This window comes from Lipophrys pholis, assembly GCF_963383615.2.
Source record: "Lipophrys pholis genome assembly, chromosome: 2".
Taxonomy (NCBI): Eukaryota; Metazoa; Chordata; class Actinopteri; order Blenniiformes; family Blenniidae; genus Lipophrys; species Lipophrys pholis.
The window spans coordinates 4,489,081-4,509,727 of NC_137636.1; the positions used below are offsets into that span (position 1 = coordinate 4,489,081).

At 41.1% G+C, this 20,647-nt stretch overlaps 1 protein-coding gene across 1 annotated transcript in view; it reads right to left on the reverse strand.

Annotated features, from left to right (window-relative positions):
- The window catches only part of map2k5 (mitogen-activated protein kinase kinase 5), a 67,682-nt gene that overhangs the window by 10,080 nt on the left and 36,955 nt on the right, over nucleotides 1-20,647 (reverse strand). The window contains exons 17-21 of the mRNA XM_080458146.1: nucleotides 20,283-20,312; nucleotides 13,154-13,180; nucleotides 12,844-12,876; nucleotides 4,910-4,971; nucleotides 3,288-3,333 (exon numbers count right to left, since the gene is read on the reverse strand). Of these exons, the coding sequence (XP_080314272.1) occupies nucleotides 3,288-3,333; nucleotides 4,910-4,971; nucleotides 12,844-12,876; nucleotides 13,154-13,180; nucleotides 20,283-20,312 (198 nt within the window). The remainder of the gene's footprint in view (nucleotides 1-3,287; nucleotides 3,334-4,909; nucleotides 4,972-12,843; nucleotides 12,877-13,153; nucleotides 13,181-20,282; nucleotides 20,313-20,647) is intronic.

Below are 20,647 nucleotides of genomic sequence, written 5' to 3' on the forward strand. Positions count from 1 at the left end.
TTTAATGCCGTCAGAAATGACTCGTACGTTATACGTTGCAACTATTTCATAAGGAGGACGTTGTCTACAACGTTTCAAGTGAAAAGGTTTTGTTTTGTGTTCTCATTTCAGAGATGATTCTCGTTTACGCGGCAACGTTTAAAAAAAAAAAAAGATGTCAGTTTCCATGGAAATGGCAGAAACGCTGAAAACGATGTGGTTACAATGCTGGGCCAGACGTTGGCGCTGTTGGTTGTTCTTGAAATAAAAGCACACACAAAGCACCAACTCGTGGCGTGACATGCTAACCACATCGTTTTCAGCGTTTCTCCCGTTGCCGTGGAAACGGACGCCGTTTTCAAAACATTGCGGTGTGAATACGAAAACGCAAAAACAGCGTGCGTTGAGCGTTGTTGTGTGAATGGAGCCTCAGAGTCGCCACACTGTAGATCAAACTGCATCAGAAGCATCTGTTCAGTAACAACTGCACTATCTTACATATTAAAATGATATAGTCATTGTACATCATCACCTTCTAGTTTGGAGTTTCCACTGACATCATACAGAGAAACACGTAGAAAAGTGAGAAGCACCAGTGAGTTTGAATCGTTTCCCAACAGTCTGCGGAGCACTGGTGTAATCCTCGTCCTTGCATGATTTAAAAACTCTCATTTTCTAATTGTGTGAAAAATTGAAGAGAAGAACCGTCAGAAGGAGCTTGTAAGTGCTCATATTATGTCACACGTTGTGATGAAAAAGAAGGAACTAAAAGCAGCGTCCACTTGAACACTTACAAAAATGAAGTCAAAAGAAAAGAAGCCTGCAAAACTTTGAGTCGGACACAAGATGGAGGGTTTGACTCGGTCCTGGTGTGAGACTGAGAACACGCGATCCGTTAGCAGCTCTGTATTCACACCCCGGACCGCCGCTCAGACCTCCCACAGGACCCGCTGTCGCTGTCCCCGGTCCTCACCCAGCAGCCTGAGTGTGTTGCAGCTCTTAAAAGGCAGTTTGTGCAAACTGCTGCTGATGTGTGCTAATGCTAATGGAAAGAAAGAAAAAAAAGTCTGGGGCATTCAAACCACCAGAAAGAGCTGAAACGCTGTTCTCTGATTGATTCAACTGAGGTCATGAACACGAGCAAATCTCAACTATCTGCAATGAAAAAATACACCTAAAACACATGAATGCAGTTAAACAGCTTGAAAAATGTGTTTTATCAGCCTTTCTAGTGAACGACTCATCACACTTTGTTTACATGACAACATTCCAAGTAAAAACATTTACATTTCGGCCATCTCATTTCAGAAAAGTTGGCGCTGTTTGTTGTTTTTGTAACGGAACACATCCACATGCGGGCAGAGATCAAGAAGCTATAAACATTAACTCCCGGTAAACGGGGGAAACGCGACTTTTCTGGAACACTGCTCCTGCGCATGCCATAGAAAATACTTGTTCTGCACATGCTCAGTAGATGAACAATAACAATAAGTGTCATGACTCCCAGTCCAGGTTCTCCTGGGACTTGGTAGTTTTATCGTTAACCGTCACTGTAATAGTGTTGGTGGACATTTTTTCCAAAACGTTGCCATGTAAATGCCAAACTTTTCAGAAACAAAAATGATTTTCACGAGAAATGTTGTCGTGCAAACGGAGTCTGATTCAACCTCGGGGTCGTGTGTCAGGTGGAACCCCGCTGAGAGGCGACCAATCAGATGCCTGAAGCTCCTCCACTGACTCCTCTTAAGGTGCTTTTCCAGGAGTTCCAACTCGCCCTTACTCGCCTTGCTTTTTACGCTTTTCCATTTCGTGTTAGTGCCCGCTACCAGGTGCTTTCGTGGTACATGCGAGACCAAGGTTCCAAGCGAGCTTAGGGAAGCAGAAAATGTGGCATTGGCAGCCGCTGATTGGCCGGCGCGTCACGACACAGATGAGTCAGAAGGCGGCTGATTCACCCGCCATTTTTTTTTAAAAACCCGAACACAACATAAACGCTCACAAACAGAGATAGATGCACAGAAATGAACCCCGTGGAGCAGCGACGACGTGCAGTCGTTTTGTCTCTGGTGGCTTCCGGAGGATTCAGGAGCTCAACGGAGCGACCCACTACGAGTATCGGGAGCTCTCTGAGCCGTGGTGTTTTGGATGAACTGGTTTTCCTGTTAACTGGTGACCGGCTTCCTCGAGCGTCCCCTTTTCACAGCAGATGTTAAAAACCCAACCGAAATCCGTAGCTATCCTGGTGAAAGCTGTTTAACAGCTGGTTTATTAAAGTTCAAAGTATCGTAGTGTTTGTTTGTCTTAGTTTAACATCAGCTGCTGCTAAAGGCTGGTGGCAGAAGTCACCAGTTAACAGGGGCACCTTTGAAATCGAAACACCGGACATTGAAGCACGATCATAACGATCCACATTTTGTAATATTATAAACAAACATATAAAAATACATACTATTTATTATATTGTTTGAGCTGATAGCCAATGCATGTTCGCCCTGAATTATATCAGGGGTGATTACTTGTGCACGACGGGGAAAAGCCCCGATGACTCCGCCCACACCGTGGTCGTACTATATTGTAATGGAAAACGACCGAGGCTGAGTGGAGTAAGGCCGAGTAGGAACTAGTGGAAAAGCGCCATAAGATAACTGATGAAGTTCAGCATATGATGAGTCGACGCAGCGCTTGGTATTTCTTATGCACAAAGACAGGTGACACGCACGCACGCCCACACGCCCACACGCGCACACGCCCACACGCCCACACGCACACACACACACACACACACACACACACACACACACACACACACACACACACACACACACACACACACACACACACACACACACACTTAAAAATAATTTCCTTTTGTCAGTTGGTCAAATTTTCATGAGGCTATAAAACTTAATTTTGTAAACCAGAATGATTTGACTCTGGTACAACAGCTCGGCCTCATTCATTCAGGCGGGCTGAATTAAACAAATTATTTCTGAAGTAGGTCTCAATCCTACCTCAAGGTTCCTCGGTGACCTCTCTCTGACATCCTCCATTGGTAGCAGAGAGTTCATTACTGTTGTTTGCACGCAGCGGCGCCAACTTGAAGGGTCCTTGACCCGAAACACCCCAATCATTGCGGAAAAAAAAAAAAATACAATCGCATATTCCTAAAGCCAGCGAGATAATCAAATTATGTTTAATTGAATTTTTATTGGAATGCATGAATATGATCACCCTCAGTACACATTTATTCAAAACTTATATTTGGCGGTCCTTGGCGGAGTTTTAATGGAAAGCGTGGTTTAACTTACCATGAGGTTATTAGGTGCAGGTCTCTCTTTGGGGTGCCGCCGCATGCTGAAAAAGAAAACACACACACGCCGTCTGAATCTGGTTTCTATTGATGCCGTGTTTGAAGATGCTTTTGTTCTAACTTTCATTTCACAGCGAGTTTTAAATTAATATTCAAGAGGAGGACTGAAACAAAACCTACAAAGTCTGAAAGAGAAGAAGGCCTCACTCTGGTAACTTCACAAAACACAGTTTATCAGTGTGTGTGTGTGTGTGTTGTAATAAGTGTAATCTGACAGAATGAACCACATCGGTGGTCATCACAAAACTGGTGTGTGTGGGTGTAGCCTTCAGCCGAGTCCACACACACACACACACACACACACACACACACACACACACACACACACACACACACACACACACACACACACACACACACACACACACACACACACACACACACACACACACACACACACACACACACACACACACACACACACACACACACACACACACACACACACACACACACACACACCAAATAAAACCACCGCAGGGGGATAAACAACAGCTGGTACATGCACAAACACACACATGTGGTTTGGGTGTGTGTGGGTGTGTTTATCTAACTGTAAAGGTCACAAGAGGCTAATGAATCAGAGCCAAACACTAAGTCAACACTGTGTTTGTCTTCATGCAGTAGATAAATCAGATTTTAAAATAAAAAGAGCTTTTAGATAAGCTGGGATTTGGGATCTAATGGCCAATACAGCCACAACGCATGAATACAAATGGGAACAAGCACTTTAAAGCCATTGTGTGACTCTTTTATAATTTGGATCAGATGCAGCTTGTGGTTTGGGATTGTTCAGTTGGGCTTTGTGCAGCCGGAGACGCAAACATCGGAGAATAATACCAAATAAAACCACACACTAATGCACTTAAAAGGCTAAGGCCCCGTTTACACAACGTTACACAAGTAAAAAAGGAAAACTTTTATTTTGGTGGGTTGGAAGTCTGTTCACACAACAACGGTGATCGGAGCCACTGGAAACCAAACTTTTTGAAAACGCTCAGACTCTGTGGAAATGGGGAAAATGCAACTTTTCAGAAATGTTGCTGGCGCCCATACGACGTCCGTCCATACGAATGTCTGTGTACTCCCATTGTCAACGTTTGTAGTGTAGTTTTCTTTAAGCATGTGTTTGGTTTCATTATTAAAAAACAACCAACAGCAACATGTTAACTGGCGTAATTTCCGGCCTATTGAGCGCACCTGAATATAAGCCACACCCAGCAAATTCTAAAAGAAAAAGAAAGAAAGAAAGAAAAAGAAAGCTCGGCGTTACGTGATGCACCTGAACGCATCACCCATGTATTACCGGCATGAAGCTTGTTAACCCGTAAATCTCCATAAATTAACGGTGTCATTGTTTAAGCTGCAGGGTTCAAAGCGTGTGAAAAAAGTAGTGACTTATTGTCCGGAAATGACGGTACATCCTTTTCTCTACTGTTTTGAAAACAATGTCTTGTAAACTCCAAACTTTGTGTAAAAAGGATGTGTTTTCACTTGAAACACTGTCCTCCGAAGCAAATATGACCAAGGAGAATATGTTCAGAAGAAACAGAGACTCACCACTGAGTGACGAAGTGAACAAACTTCTCACTGAACTGTCCCACAGGAAGAACCGGAGGGTCCTGAAAGAGAAAACAACACCCGTCAGTGGCTGGAAAAGATAAGATTTTCTTTACAGATGAAGTGGAAACTCTCTTTGGATTCAATGAGGCGACTCTTCTCTCTCTCTCGTCTCCCTTTTTTTATCTGTTCTGTTTCCTTCCTCCACTTCCAACTGTAATTGAATGTAAAGTTTAAGGTAATGATATCATTTTTTTATTAGTGGCCTGTCTGTGAAAACATCTATGGGTCTTTAAATATGGAAAAAGTGTCCAGTGTTGAATGTCCTGTGATTACTGTGCCATAGTTCACCTTTAATAAAAATATTAATAACAGAAAAACATGTTGATTATATTGTGGCCTCCAATTAATATTTCAAGGTCTCAAAATATTATCTTGTGGGCTAGAACTATAATTGTGTCTTTTAATTAGTATTTCATTGCAGCAAATTAATAATTCACGATGAAAGATTATTATTTAAAATATTAATTTGTCCATAATTTAAAGTCTTATTTCAGATGTCATGTCTGGGGTTTTGTATCATTATTAAGAGCAGTAGTAGTTAAAAAAAAAAAGACAATTTTCTGTTACATGTCATACTCAGTTACAAATAACTGCACTGTTGTTAATGACACATTTTTTTTAAACATCAATAATATGTAGAGCAGGAGATTACAGATTACATTATCTTATGTTTTTGTGTCAAATATACTTAATAATCCTTCAAAATGTGTCAAATATACTTTGATATCCAATCCTTCAAATCAATAATGCTGAAAAAAATTGTCATGGACGAGTTGTCTGGAATCACATGGACGAGTTGCCCGTGGACGAGTTGCCCGTGGACGAGTTGCCCGTTCACCCGAGACCTTCTACCTTTGTTTTTTGTTCCAGAAAAGTTCACGTTTCCACGGCAACTCTTTTGAAAGCAACGTCCGTTTGGAAGAAAATAGCAGAAGCACTGAATGTATGTAGTAACAACCAGATACAAAAATAAATAAAATAAATAAATAAAAATGCAACAACAAAGGCAAAACAAACAAACAAAACAAAGCAAACAAACAAACAAGCAGAGGTAGACCGAAGGGTTTAGGCTGACGTTCAACTTATTTTGCCTAACCCTGTACACATTATACATAACGCTTCTGCAATTGGTGGAACAGAACCAAAAACAACAACGAAACCTTTTGGACAACTGGATCAGTTTTATTCAGGCTCTGGACACAAGAACCGAACCGTTGAACTCAAACTAAATGTTCTTTGTTCAGTTTCACGAACAAGGAATTAAAAAGAGCCGAGAACATGACAAGTAAAATTAACCAAATGACTGAAAAGACTGATGCCAAATCAGCAGTGTGTGTGTGTGTGTGTGTGTGTGTGTGTGTGTGTGTGTGTGTGTGTGTGTGTGCTACATGTTGTCAAACAGGCTCGATGAACCATGTCATGTTGAACAGCTGTGTCACGCTGACCCTCCGTCACCTCCCCTTCACCTCATCCATTTTCCTTTCGCTCCGTTCGACCGTCAGCAGAATGAAAAAGAAACAAGTATCAAGACCCATTTCAGCAGTGTCCATTAAACCGCTCTCAGCTCTTTCATTATGAAAATATCAACAGATTCCAGCCGAAACAGGAAAAATGAAGACCACACAAGGTTTGAGTAACAATGGTAATTTACATGAAGGCTTAAAATATGCACAGACGTGTGCAAACAATGCACAGAACTACTCAGAGATGCACGGGAAATCATAAAAGCCCGTTTATTCAAATGCAAGGAATTAAAGCTCTTTACATGTGGAGCCCCGCTGTGCCATTAAAAGCACCTCTGGGCAGCGACGCTCCGACCGGCAGCCTGCTGCAAAGCATGATGCATGAACCCATTTAAATTAACAAAGGAATGGGCTCCGTCTAATCTGCTGCACTTCACAGGCCCGCCGCCGCTCGGGTGAGCAATATATCACAACACACACACACACACACACACACACACACACACACACACACACACACACACACACACACACACACACACACACACACACACACACACACACACACACACACACACACACACACACACACACACACACACACACACACACACACACACACACACACACACACACACACACACACACACTAATGCCCTTGAGCACTGCACCACACTACAAGCCTCAGTATACACTCCGTTTAGAGGGAAAGCCCCCAGATAATTTGCAACCACAATATTATTGTCACACTCACTCACGCACACACACACACACACACACGCGCGCGCGCACACGCACACGCACACACACAGTATGTTAAACATAAGGCCCGCAGGCCAAATCCAGCCCACAAGACGCTCCAACCCGGCTGCCAAACCACCAAGCAAATTGAAAAGAAAACATGATTTTCTTCCCTCTAAAACAAAATTTCTTAGCGACACGACACCGAGACCCGAGCTGAGATTTCAGTGATGCTGCCATGAAAGCTATCAAACTAGCATTAGCCTCAAAGCCATGATGTCAGGGTGAGTTTGTAAAAAGTGAAAAAGCTATAGAAGAAGTTTTCACTGTATTTTGCACCAGAAGGTTCATTAAAATTAGCTTGTTGAGAATGGAGTTATATTCCGTCCTAATCGTTTGGTTTTGTGAAGATATAGACATTTTCATCATCTGCGTAGAGAGAAACTTTAAAGATAAAATTCATAAGTTTTTAATGGCACTAATTTACCGGTCCAGCCGACTCGAGATGAAATTGAGCTGCGTGTGTTTGACACCTGTGATTCATGCGATTTGTACGTTGATATAAATTCATTTAATTCGGACTCTCTTAAATCACACATGGGGAAGTGGCAGTGTGGTCTCCGTCCTTAAATCCGGTGGCCAATTTCAAAGAACTATTAACATATCAAGTCCACAGGTGGTGGTAAGGCTGGTCATTTTAATCCCATTTGAACCAGTTGAAATGACTCCAAATACTGAGAGTATTCTAAAAGTTGTGAAGGAGTAACACATGCATGCATGCATGCTGATTAAAGTTACGAGACACAATTTGTCTTTTTCAATAAATTAGCTGCAGAAATTCCGCTGGCAGATGTGGTCGGATTCACTTTGGCCTTCTGGTAGCGAAAAAGTAAAAACTCGAGGCTTGAAACCTCACCTTAACTTATGAACCTAAATGGGAACCTCCATCTTTATCCTCATAGGTTGGTGAAATCAGGTTTGGGTGCTTGAGTACACAACCAATCTGAGCCGAGGTGTGCACGCTCCCCACATATCTACATGCACCTTTCTGCACGCTCATGCATGTATTCATGTCTCCAGCCGAGAGCAGCTTTGATGTGGCGGCGGGGCGACGCCACAAAAGACGGCAGGTCTGATGAAAGAGGCCGTCGGCCTGAATTATTCCTGCGGCCGTCCAAACACGACCAGGCAGAACACACACCACGGGGCTGCCGGGGCTACGAGTAAATATACATGTCATTGCCATGGAGCAATTATTAAGCAAAATTAGATCAGTAATTACAGGCTTGAAAGTAAAGTGGGGTGTTCTTTATTAGTGGAGCCACTCGCTATTCAATGAATAAAGAAGAGAGGCACATTAATGAGGGAGGACAGCGGACAGATGGCGGGAACCAGGCAAGAACTTCTCATTCTGCAGAGCGAGCTCGTTCCCCCAACACACACACACTTCAAAAATGCTCCGGTGTAAGTACACCGGGAGCAATGGATGGTTGGGAAATTAACACACTGAATGGGTGCTGCTGTTTGGCCTCAATGTAACCAGAGTCTGTAACGAGGGAGAGGAAATCTCCTCCTGGGATACGCACACGGATACTGAAGGAACATTTAAGACTCAAAACGAAACTCAACTGAACAAAAACCTCTTACATAGGCATTGCATGAAAAAAAAAAAAAGTAATGTTCAGAGAGATTTTTTTTTTAAATAAGAGAAAATTGTATGTATACTTGATAATAATAATAATAATAATAATAATAATAATAATAATTATTATTATTATTAAAAATACATTTAAAAATAAAATGACAGAAGACAGGTAAAATTTGAATTAAACAAAAATAGTTTAAATACATAACAACAAAGTACAATAAATGAAACCTATACAAACTATATTATTTTAATAAAACAAAAAAATGAAAATATAGAAAACAAATATTTTAACAAGGAATAATACAAAAATCCTCGTTTAAAATACAAAAATTTGAAATACCAACATTTGAAATATTAAATCCATACAAAATATATTGATCAAAATACAAAATAAAAATGGATTAAAATAGAACAGAATTAAAATCACTTTAAAAAAAAAAAGGAATTTAACAATAAAAAATATTCAATAGAAATATTTCTTTCAATAGGTGGCAGCACTGAGCCACAGTAAATTTCTCTATTTTTGTGTAAACCCAAAAAATATAAGAATCAATTTAGAATTTAATTTTAAATCCATTTCAGATTTCTTAGGCAAATATCTAAAAAAATTTAAACATAATGAATTTCTGGATCTGCGCCTATATAACAAGAAGAAAAGTGGGCCGAATGCTGAACCTTGTTGAACACCACAGTTTATTTTATGGTTATCTAAACTATCTAAAGCCTTCGAGATACGATTAGTTATCTTTAAACAGTTTGACCTTACCCTTTTTCTTTTTAACATCATATTCTTTAGAGCGTATGTTACCTTTTTTTAATAACGGAAATTCAACTTTTGTTTGGAGCAAATTCATGAGAAAGAATTGGGAAAACCAATGTGTTCATTGTCTCCAGGACGAGATATCACACTTTACATTTAAGAAAGATTAATTCTAACAAAACTGATAAAACCTGCTGAGTTGGAGTCCGACACATAAAGGAAAAGAGTGGTTTTGTAACTTTAGTGAAGCGAGTGTGTTTTCCTTTAACTTGTGACCATTCTTTCTGTGCTTTGTTCCACATTGAAAGTGATGACTTTTCAAGGCCGCTCCGTCGTTACCTCACAACATTATTTCACAGAATGAAGTTACTCCGGTGAAAATCATCACATACTTAAAGTTTATCTCTGTATTTATTCTGGCTTTATGTGGAGGCAGCTTTCTTCTGTTAACACAATGTGATCTAAAAAGAAATACACACATTCATCCAGATATAAGGCCGTTATTCCCTCCTGGAAAATGTTTGAAGAAGCGGGGTGGTCCTACATTAGGGGTCAAATATTCAGGAAACATTGGAGAGCTTCAGCTGGGATGAATCACAATAATCTAGAAAAAGCTAATTATCTTTACATATTCATTCTAATATCAGGGTGTTATTCACCCCAAAACACTGTTAACTGAATTTTAAAGCTCCTTTAAAAAGCCAGAGAGGAAGAATTAAGATATAAATGTGGCTCATACGTACAGTCCATCGAAAACAGGAGTGTCAAACATGAGACCCTTCCGTCTAAACCGGTCCACAAGGGGCTCCCACGCAGCCAAACCACCAAGCAAATTGAAAGAAATTCCCCCCAATTTTATTTTAAACAATTTTCTTAAGAACAGCAGACATAACATGACACTGAGACCCGAACTGAGACATCAGTGATGCTGCCATGAAAGCTTGTTACCTCGTTGCCATCAAACTAGCCTCAGAGCCATGCTGTCAGGGGGAGTGTGTAAAAATACCCAGAATGCAACACCTATAGGAGAGGTTTTCGAGGAATTTCACAGCAGGTTGAGATTGTAGTTATTTTCAGTTTGTTTGATTTTTGTAAAAATAGACATTCTCATCATCTGCGTGGAGAAAAACTTTAAAGCTGAAATTTAAAGGTTATTATGGCACCACCTACTTTCGTTCTTTACATCAACATGTCCTTCCCCCAAAGCGATGCACGAGCTGGGGTATTAGCTGGGGCGTGCGGTGCGGCACTAGCTGGGGTATTAGCTGGGGCATGAGGTGTGGCACTAGCTGGGGTATGAGGTGCAACACTAGCTGGGGTATTAGCTGGGGCATTAGGTGCAGCACGAGCAGGGCCATGAGATGCGGCCCTAGCTGGGGCATGAGGTGTGGCACTAGCTGGGGTACTAGCTGGGGCATGAGGTGCGGCACGAGCTGGGGTATTAGCTGGGGCATGAGGTGTGGCACGAACTGGGGCATGAGGTGCAGCACTAGCTGGGGTATTAGCTGGGGCATGAGGTGCAGCACGAGCTGGGGCATGAGATGCGGCCCTAGCTGGGGCATGAGGTGTGGCACGAGCTGGGGTATTAGTTGGGGCATGAGATGCGGCCCTAGCTGGGGCATGAGGTGCGGCACTAGCTGGGGTGCTAGCTGTGGGCATAAGCGGGGGCATTAACTGCTACACCAGATGGGGTATTAGCTGGGACACTAGCAGAAGCATAAGCTGGGGCATTAGCTAGGGCACTAGCTGCGGCACTAGCTGTGGCATTAGCAGGGGCATTAGCTGGGGCATTAGCTGGGGCACAAGCTGGGTCATGAGTTGCGACACAAGCTGGGGTATTAACAGAGGCATTAGCAGTTGTGCCAGATGGGGCATTAGCTGGGGCATTAGCTGGGGCATTTGCTGTGGCACTAGCTGGGGTATTAGCAGGGGCAGTAGCAGCAGCACTAGCTGGGGTATTAGCAGGGGCAGTAGCTGCAGCACTAGCTGGGGCATTAGCAGGGGCATTAGCGGGGACGATGGGGCTGCGCTGCCTCTCCAGACACACCTCACAGTGTTCTGTTGCCTCCGGGGGAGTCGACAGAGGGCAGGTGAAAAATAGTTTGAGTGATGTCTGCGTCTCGGTGACTAATGAAGAGTTCAGACGGGTCAATCCATTACAACCAGAAGCATTTAATTATTAATTACGGCCAGTCTAAGGACAAGTGACACTGTGTGTTTAATGTGCGATGTGGCGGGGGCGTTCTGGGGCAGGGGGGCATCCGGGGGCAGGTTTCAGGGTGCAGAGTCGGTTTTTAGAGGATGTCAGCAAGAACGAGGAGGAAAAACTGAAGGGGAAAGGTTGTTACTGCTGCTTATGATGAAAATGAAGGTGGATGGAGCCTGCTATGTTCACATGGAAATACAAAAAAAAAAAGTAATTATCACCAAAACTGAACATGTAGCTGGAGTGAAAATGAGGAAAAAAACCAGATCATGTGACTGAAAGAAGATTTAGTCCTGCATGTGGACAGTGGCGCCTGAAACGGACTCCAGCAGTTGAATATAATTAAAATCGTGAAAATAAAAACGAAATGAATGTTTGATAAATGTGTTGGATGAGCAGCTCCAGCTCCTCCTTCACATCTCGGCCTGTTTGCACGTGAAGCTCTATGATGAGATGACGCGTCCTGTATGTGCCATTAAAAAAGGTTTTCTGTTATGTAAGCAAGAATAAGGTTTTTCCAGTGAAATTGGAAAACTTTCAAAATATTTAGTGCATCTGTTCACAAAATACTTCGGAATTTTCCAAAAGAGCTGTTTTCATAAAACACTAAATTGATTGATAAAAGTTAGCTTTTCTTTTTTTTTTTTTTTTTAAAGAAATCCATTATTTGATCAGTTTCTACATGTTTTGTGCGCCAAAAATAAGAAAATAAAGCAGTTCGTCGATGACATGCTCATATTACTGAATAAAACAGGATTCCTGGTTAAAACCTGTTTTTTGTGTTGATGCTCTCCGTGTCAGTCATGGCGTGTGTGTGTGTGTGTGTGTGTGTGTGTGTGTGTGTGTGTGTGTGTGTGTGTGTGTGTGTGTGTGTGTGTGTGTGTGTGTGTGTGTGTGTGTGTGTGTAGCCTGAGGCGGCTGTGCAGGGTGAAGGGTTGCGTGAATGGGGAGCAAAGCCGCCTGAGTGGTTTGCTTCATTAGGAAACAAAATATAAGCTTTCCGGGCCATTAGGACTGACTTTAGATGCAGAAGCACATAAGACGAGGACTCACCTCATCAACGATGCATTGCAGTAACTGGAGAGGCTGCGAGAGGACAGAAACCGGGAGATTAAAGAGGGAAAAACACGTTATGGAAATTCTTCACACAATGGGACAAATCAATAGTGTGATAAAAAAAATCACATAGATTAATCAGACGCAGCCGGCTCAGACCAAGTTTTATTATTCCATTATAATCTAATACCAGCAGTTTAAACAGGAGCTCATATTTTGCAGCTAAAATGCAATTTGAGTGTTTTTCCTTAGAGTCAGCCAAGAGTAACAAGCAGGAGGAGGGGGGGGGTTCAGAAATAAGACTCACCATCAGAGAGCCCTGGTTCTTCTGGATCTGAGGGGAAACAGAGGAGAGGAGATGAGATATGTAATTAGCGCGTCATAATCAACACGATGCACTTGGACACATTATGATCACTGGGAGAAAATTATTGTTTTCCTGGTGGCAATTTGTGAGTATGTGTTAACACCATTTACATAATGAAAACACACAAATGTTAATGGCCCCTCGCGCTCATTTTGTGGGGAATGGGGCTAAAAAGATCCGCTAATGCAGATTTCCAGAGCCGCACTTCATTCCTGCCCTGCAGGTTATGGAGGAGTGATGCATTACGGAGGAGGTGAAGGAGGAGGAAGGGAGGGAGGGGGGAGGAGGAGGAGCACGATGTGTCTGCTTCACCTCCGCAGGTGAGAGGAGGAACAACCAGACCTGAGCAGGGGAATCTGCCCCAGAAGGGCTCAAAATAAACAAAGAATGAAACTGAGAAATCGTTATATAAAAATCAGGAAGAACCGAATGTAATGCTAAAAAAACATGAAGACAAATTTGAAGTCTGAGAAGGGAAAGTATTCATGTTTTTTATTTTTTTATTGAGTACATTTACTTATGTTGAACTTGGGACCCGGTTACACGACGACGTTTCAATTGAAAACATCTTTTTTACTTCAGAAAAGTTTCGCGTTTACACGGAAACCCTGAAATTATGATGTAGTTAGCATATAGGGCCACAAGATGGCGCTGCGTTTGTAATGAAACCACACACACGTGATCAGGGAGAGCAAATCGGAGTGTTTTCGAAATAAGTGCGTTTTCCTCCTTTTCCAATGAGATGGAAATATTTTCAAAAAGTTGGGGTTTCCCCTCCTTTCCATGGAGACAGATCTTTTTCAAAAAGTTGCATTTTCAGTGGCTCCAAACACAGTTGTCATGCAAACGGAAACCCAAAACACGACGAAAGTTTTTGTTTTTCACTTGGAAACTTTGTGTAACGGGCCCTCATACAGTTAAAAGTACTGATTCAACTTTTATAGTCAATCAACCTGCCACTCGTCTGCTCTCAGCCAATCACGGCTCAGCTGAATTGTTAGCAGCTCTGCAGTGATTGGCTGACGGGGGTAAAGGGGCGGGGCAGCAGGTGGGCTTTCACGTCTCATTTTTTAAAGTTTTGTCGGTCTGAACCCGACATATTGATTGTGTTATTCACATCAAGAACTTTTCATCTGCCTTCGTCTTAAAAACGTCCGACCCCGCAATGAAACTACAGCCCACATTAAGTTGCCCCCGGGGCAAAAATCCATCAGAACAAGCTGCTTTAATTCCTCCAGAAAGGCAAATTTATAAGTTCCTCACAGAGACTGAACGCTACCTGCAGACGTGGGCTCAGCTAAATGTCTAATAACGTTTGGTAAATGAATTGCTCATTCTCTTTTGACAGTGCATTAGAGCTCGTATCGATTCGCTCAATTAAATACAAGTTTTCCCTCCCTGTAAATACCCAGAGACTCCTAAACTGCCTCCGTATCCAGTTTCACCCGATTCAGACACATTAAAGGCGACTATGGAAAACTCATTTGTCCAGAAATAATTACTGGGGCTAAATTGCTGCTCCAGAGGTTGAGATTGGATCGAGGGAGATTAAGTTATTCAAACATAATTGAGCTCTTCTTTTTTGCACTGGGAAGTTTGACCACACATCAAAAACAACTTTAATTATCTCATTATCTCATGGATATCGTTATCGATACCAAAAAAGCAAACTGAAAATTCACCTTTTTAATATGGCTTCCAATTGAATTTTACATTATTGGCTCCTAAATTAAATATGTATTCGCTCTAAATGAAATTAATACTACTTTTGGCTTCAGGTTCCTTTTCTATGCTTATGTACTTAATTATTTCACATTAGTTGTTCTTAATTGAGTTCATGGTGATGGAATTGAATGGATTTTTTTGTCCACTTGAATTTCAGTTTGGATAAAATTTTTATATTATAGTTAATCAAAATTTGGGGTTTTAAATAGATTTAAATCTTTGATATTGTTTTCAATTTTAAATAAATTTGACTTAATTACATTTTTTTCAGTTTGTAGAATAATTGATTATTTTTATTTGAGCTGCACTGTATATTTTTGTATTAAATTTCACTTTCATATTAGATAGATTTTTTTTTATTTTAAATAGAATTTTTAGATTTGATTGATTTTTTTGGCATTTAATTGAATTTTGTATCTTTGCCATTGTATTCAATTTTATATACTTAACTTGTAATTTAATTAAATATTTTAATAGAATTCTGTGTTCTTAGCTTGTAACTTAATTTAAAAAAATGTTTGGCTTAAAGAGAACTGATTTTGGGGGGGCTTTTAGGAAAATTGTATATTCTTTAATTTAATTGATAATATTTAATCTAATTTTGTGTTTTGGGATTTAAAATTTAAAAAAAAAATGTTATTACATTTTGTTGGCATTAATTTGAGCTTTATGTTTGATATTGTATTCAATGTTATATAAATTGGGCTTTTTATTTAATTATATATTATATAAAATTTTATCTTTAATATTGTTTTAAATCTTCCATTAATTTCATTTAATATTTTAATAGAATTCTTTGTAGTTTTGAATTGAGATTAAAGCATTTTTTGTGGGGGATTTTTTAAGCAAAATTGTGTATTCTTTTGGCTTTCATTAAAATGTCATTGTAGTTTATAATTGCACTGTCTTGGCTCTATGTGTGTGTGTGTGTGTTTGACTAAAGTTAATTTCCAGCAAGATAGAGGTTAAACAAGATTTAACAGCACATTCATGCTTAAAAAGCTTTTTCTTCAGGACCTCTCGGTTGTGACCATGAATGCACCATGAGAATGCAAGCGTGTGCACGAAAGAACAGTCGGGAGAGTTCAAAGATCCCGAGTGTTTCTTGTCACTTGAATGCATCATGGCGGGCTCTAAATCAACGCTGTGAAGTCAAACCGAGTCTCTAACTCTAAAGAGAAACTTAATAAACACTTGTGAAGGATCACAGCGACGTTCCCCTCCTCGCAAAGCTTTTTCTTTAGTGCTGTTGAATCAGAAAACTCAACCAATCTCATGTTTGGTGGAGGAAATAAACCTTCGGTGTTTTCAAAGGCTCGTGAGTGTTTTGATTATGGAAGAGGGCGCGAGGTCTTTCTTTCTTTCTATTGTTGGGTCAACAAGACGAGAGCTGCTGCGGGAGTGCATTAAAAACCAACCGCAACTCAACTCTTGGCTCCGTCAGACTTTTAGTCTTCAGGAGAAAACAGACGAGCCAGAACTTTATGACCACCTGTTCGCAAGAGACTAACTCAAAGCTGTTCTCTTGAAACTCCTGTTTACTGGGTGATGCCACAGAACTACTAAACTAACTCCTGACAGCAACATCAAACATGTCCCACTGGAAGTGGCATTAGAATGAGCCTGTATCCACAGTAGCTTGGATTAGCATTAGCATGTTGGACTGGCGTTTAGCTTCACTGTTTAAGAGCTGTCTGCATGTTGGTAGATTATCTCAGCTGATTACATGCTGCTTCTTCTCATTGTCATTACTTCATAAATCTCTAAAGCAAAAACCCAGATTATAGAGCATCTTCCTCCCACTAGCATTAAACCCACACAGTGTTTTAGCTAATGCTAACTTTACAATATTGCAGCTGTGTTATTAACAGTTCGTATTTCGGGGAAAATCAGACATATTGCAGAGTTGCTTTTACTTACAGAGTTTCATTTGCAGTAACTATTAAGTATCGCAAAAATAAGTTTAAAGTTACAAAAGAATCTATCAAAGCTAACAAGCTAGCTACAGCCCTGATTGTTGTGTAATGCCACCTGCTTCCAGAAGGTGGTGCAGTGAGTCACACCGTTTTTTTTCTGGCATTTCAGAATGAAGTGAAAACAATGGGGACAAAGGCAACATTAATTCTTAGGTCCTGTACCTTTATATACATGTCTTAAAATAGTTTTAAATTAAACATATTATTACTTTTCACTACTTGTACATGTATACATGTATACAGTACAAAGACGGTTCGTTTCCATTTTATTTGAGGGGGAATAAAGTAGGGCAATATAAGCTGGGATGATGTCTGATGGATGCAGTGATGTGTAATGAAAGCTCCTGAATCCAATGCTTCATCCAGAAAGCCACTCAAATGTGAGGACAACATGACAAAGTGGAAGCAAAACAAAAACAACCGCGGCGCGAGCGAAAAGACAACAAATCAATCAGGAGCAATAGCGCTGGCGGCTGTATACACATCACATCAGGTCTGGTGTCTTCAAAGACTTTCAGAGCGAGCCGAGGAAAACTCCATTAACTCCTGACAAAGAATGCAAATGAAGCCCGACATGTGGTGAAGTGGAATTAAAGAGACCGGCTCTAATCATGACAAACACGAGGTGATGACACACACACGCACACACACACACACACACACACACACACACACACACACACACACACACACACACACACACACACACACACACACACACACACACACACACACACACACACACACACACACACACACACACACACACACACACACACACACACACACACACACACACACACACACACACACACACACACACAGAAGAAAGAAAGAGAATGAGGGGACGCATCAACCAAATAACATCCACAAATAAAAGCAACCATAAAGCACACACACTCTGAATGATAAAGGCTGAAAGAAACACAGTTAAAATTGGCTTTTCAAAAAGTGAAAATCACAAATTTCCCAAAGCCAAGTTCAACTTCAGCGACCGTGTGAGAGTCTGAGACAAGTCTCCAGCATAAACGGAGGACATCTCAAAAAGTTTTGCGTTTACATGACAACGTTCCGAAAACGATGTTCGTTAACAATGAAATGGCAGAAAGGCTGAAAACGACATAGTTACCATGTTGGGCCACAAGTTGACAATGCTCCATAAACATTAACAATGCGAGTTCCCAGACATTCGTATGGACATACAACCAATTATTAGCAAGTATTATGGTGACTGTCAAAATAAAACTCCCAGGAGAATATGGAGTCATGACACTCTGGAGACAAACATTGTTATTGCGCATCTACTGAGAATGTGCACAACAATTATTTACTACGGTGGCGGTGTGCATGCGGGGCAGCACCGTTTCCACTGCCTACTCAGGACTTAGACCCAGCGTTTCCAGAAAGTTTCGTTTTCACCCATTTACACGGCAACAAAGCCCGAGCGTTTTTGAAAAGTTCCAAATCTGAAGCCAAATTTTCTTAAGGTTAAAAATAAATAAATCATACAATCTATCTCTCTTCAGAATAAAGCCTTTTTATAGTATTCAGTACAGACGCTTTCGACTATTTGATGAGCAACAAAGAAAGGGAGCTTTGAGTGGTTTACACGACAACGTTTCACGTGAAAAGGTACCGTTGTTGTGTATTCGTTGCACAATGGTTTAGTGCTTGAACAGCAGTGATTTGAAAACGATGTCCGTTCACAAGAAAAATCATGTAGATCTCATGCCAGGCCACAAGCTGCTTGCTTGTTTTTGTAAAGAAACCACATGCATGTGCCATAGCAGCATTTTTCATAAAATCCCCCCCCCCCCCCCTTTTCCTATCTCCATAAAGACAGGGTTGAAGCGTTTTCCAAAAATTGCGCTTTCAGCAGCTCCGAGCATCGCTGTCGTGGAGCCATACACGCAAAACGTAAGGAAAGTTTTAGCGTTTTCACTTGAAATCGTTGCCGTGAGAACGGGCCCTCTCCGGTCAGCTCCAACTTCTTGTGGACTGAAATGTTCTGAGCAGTATAGCGGGGGGATGGGGGAGGGGGGGGGCTGTGCACAGACAGCTGTGCCAGCGTCTGCAGAGATGACAGCTCGAGCCCGAGGACGTTGGCTGGCTGCGCCTGACGAGCTGGATCGGAGCGCTCTCGCCACACGGCGCTGCTACAGCCTGCAGGTGAACTGTCTGCGGCGCCATATGGAGTGAGCAGAGAATTAACAGCGAGGCGAGGAGAGCTGCGTGACGGCGCTCAGCCGAAGCTGCAGAGCCCGAGAGGTGGACGGGTGGGGGACCGGAGGACTGGAGGACCGTCCGTACGCTAACGATTAGCACGATAACTGAAGAATATAATGAGAGAAGCTAAAATGAGTCACTCACACACAAACTGGACATTATGAGATGTTATGAGCTGCGCTATATACAATGAGGATTAACGATCAGTGAAAAGCTTCATCGTGACTGTCAATGTGTCAGTTGATCAGATTCACGAGGGGCTCAGGTAATTTACAAACACTCGAGAGTTTCTGTCTCATACATTAACACGTATATTGTAGGATTTCCTGACAAGGAAAACAAAAAGGGATGAAAACCTAACAGATTATAATCTACTGAATCAGAAATAGATATAGTTGTGTGTATTAGGCCTCATTTACAAAACGTTTTTTTAAGTGAAAACATTTTGTTTGTGGTTTTGGGTATCTGGTTACATGACGACGGTGCTCGGAGTCACTGAAAACACAACTTTTTTGAAAACACTCCAACTCGGTCTCCGTGGAAACGGGGAAAACGCAACTTTTTTTTTAAAATACTCCAACTCCGTCGCCTAACGAATGAAAGAAAGTTTGACAGATTTCCAGGCGAGTTCCGACCGTCGCCAGGTAGATATATTCAAGATACAAACGTCCAGGATATCACTAAACCAGTTCCTTCATGAGGAACTCCACCGCGTCCAGTCTCCTCCTGGAGAGCGGGTCACCTCGAGGTAACTTAAGGTAACCAGATTCAGATCAGTCAGCCAAGGATTAGGGAGATAAACCCATCTTAAAGGACTAATTAAGACTTGATGGGATTGGGAAGCTGCTTCTGTGGTCGGCAATTACATTTGAGCAGGATTTTAACTTAGTCTCATGGCAAGGTAAAGGAAAAAAACTAAATCACAGACGTGTACATCTTTATGGAACATAAAGGGAAAGAAACCAGTTCAGTTAAAATAAAAAAAAATTTAATAAAAAAAAAATTAATTCAGGAGTGAAATCATACAATCAAGTGTAGAAAAAAAATACTGTTCTATTGTTAAAACAATTATTTTAGTTGTAGAATAACCAAAAATAGAGGTTAAATATAAAGCATTATAAAGTAAAATGAAAGATTCTTACCTGTGGATAGGGGAACATACCCAGAGCCAACTGTGGAATGAAGAAAACAACAAAAAATACAACAGGATTGTAAGCAAACAACAAAACAAACTGTAAAATTACTGGAAGAGGAAGCAGATGTATGTAACCATGTGAAATATCATTACATAATTCAATGTCATGTAATCAGATTTTATTTCTTTGTGCTGAGATTTGTACTTTTTAATGTGTAATATATTTTGTGTAACCTGGGACCCGTAAATGTCTGTTTTGTCACTTCCACCTCAGGTAGACGTTTCACATTTGTGTTTGATGCCTTTAAAAAGATTTGTTTTAATTGTGAGTTTTTGATGCCCCTGTTCATGCTTGCTGGCGGCAGCTCCATT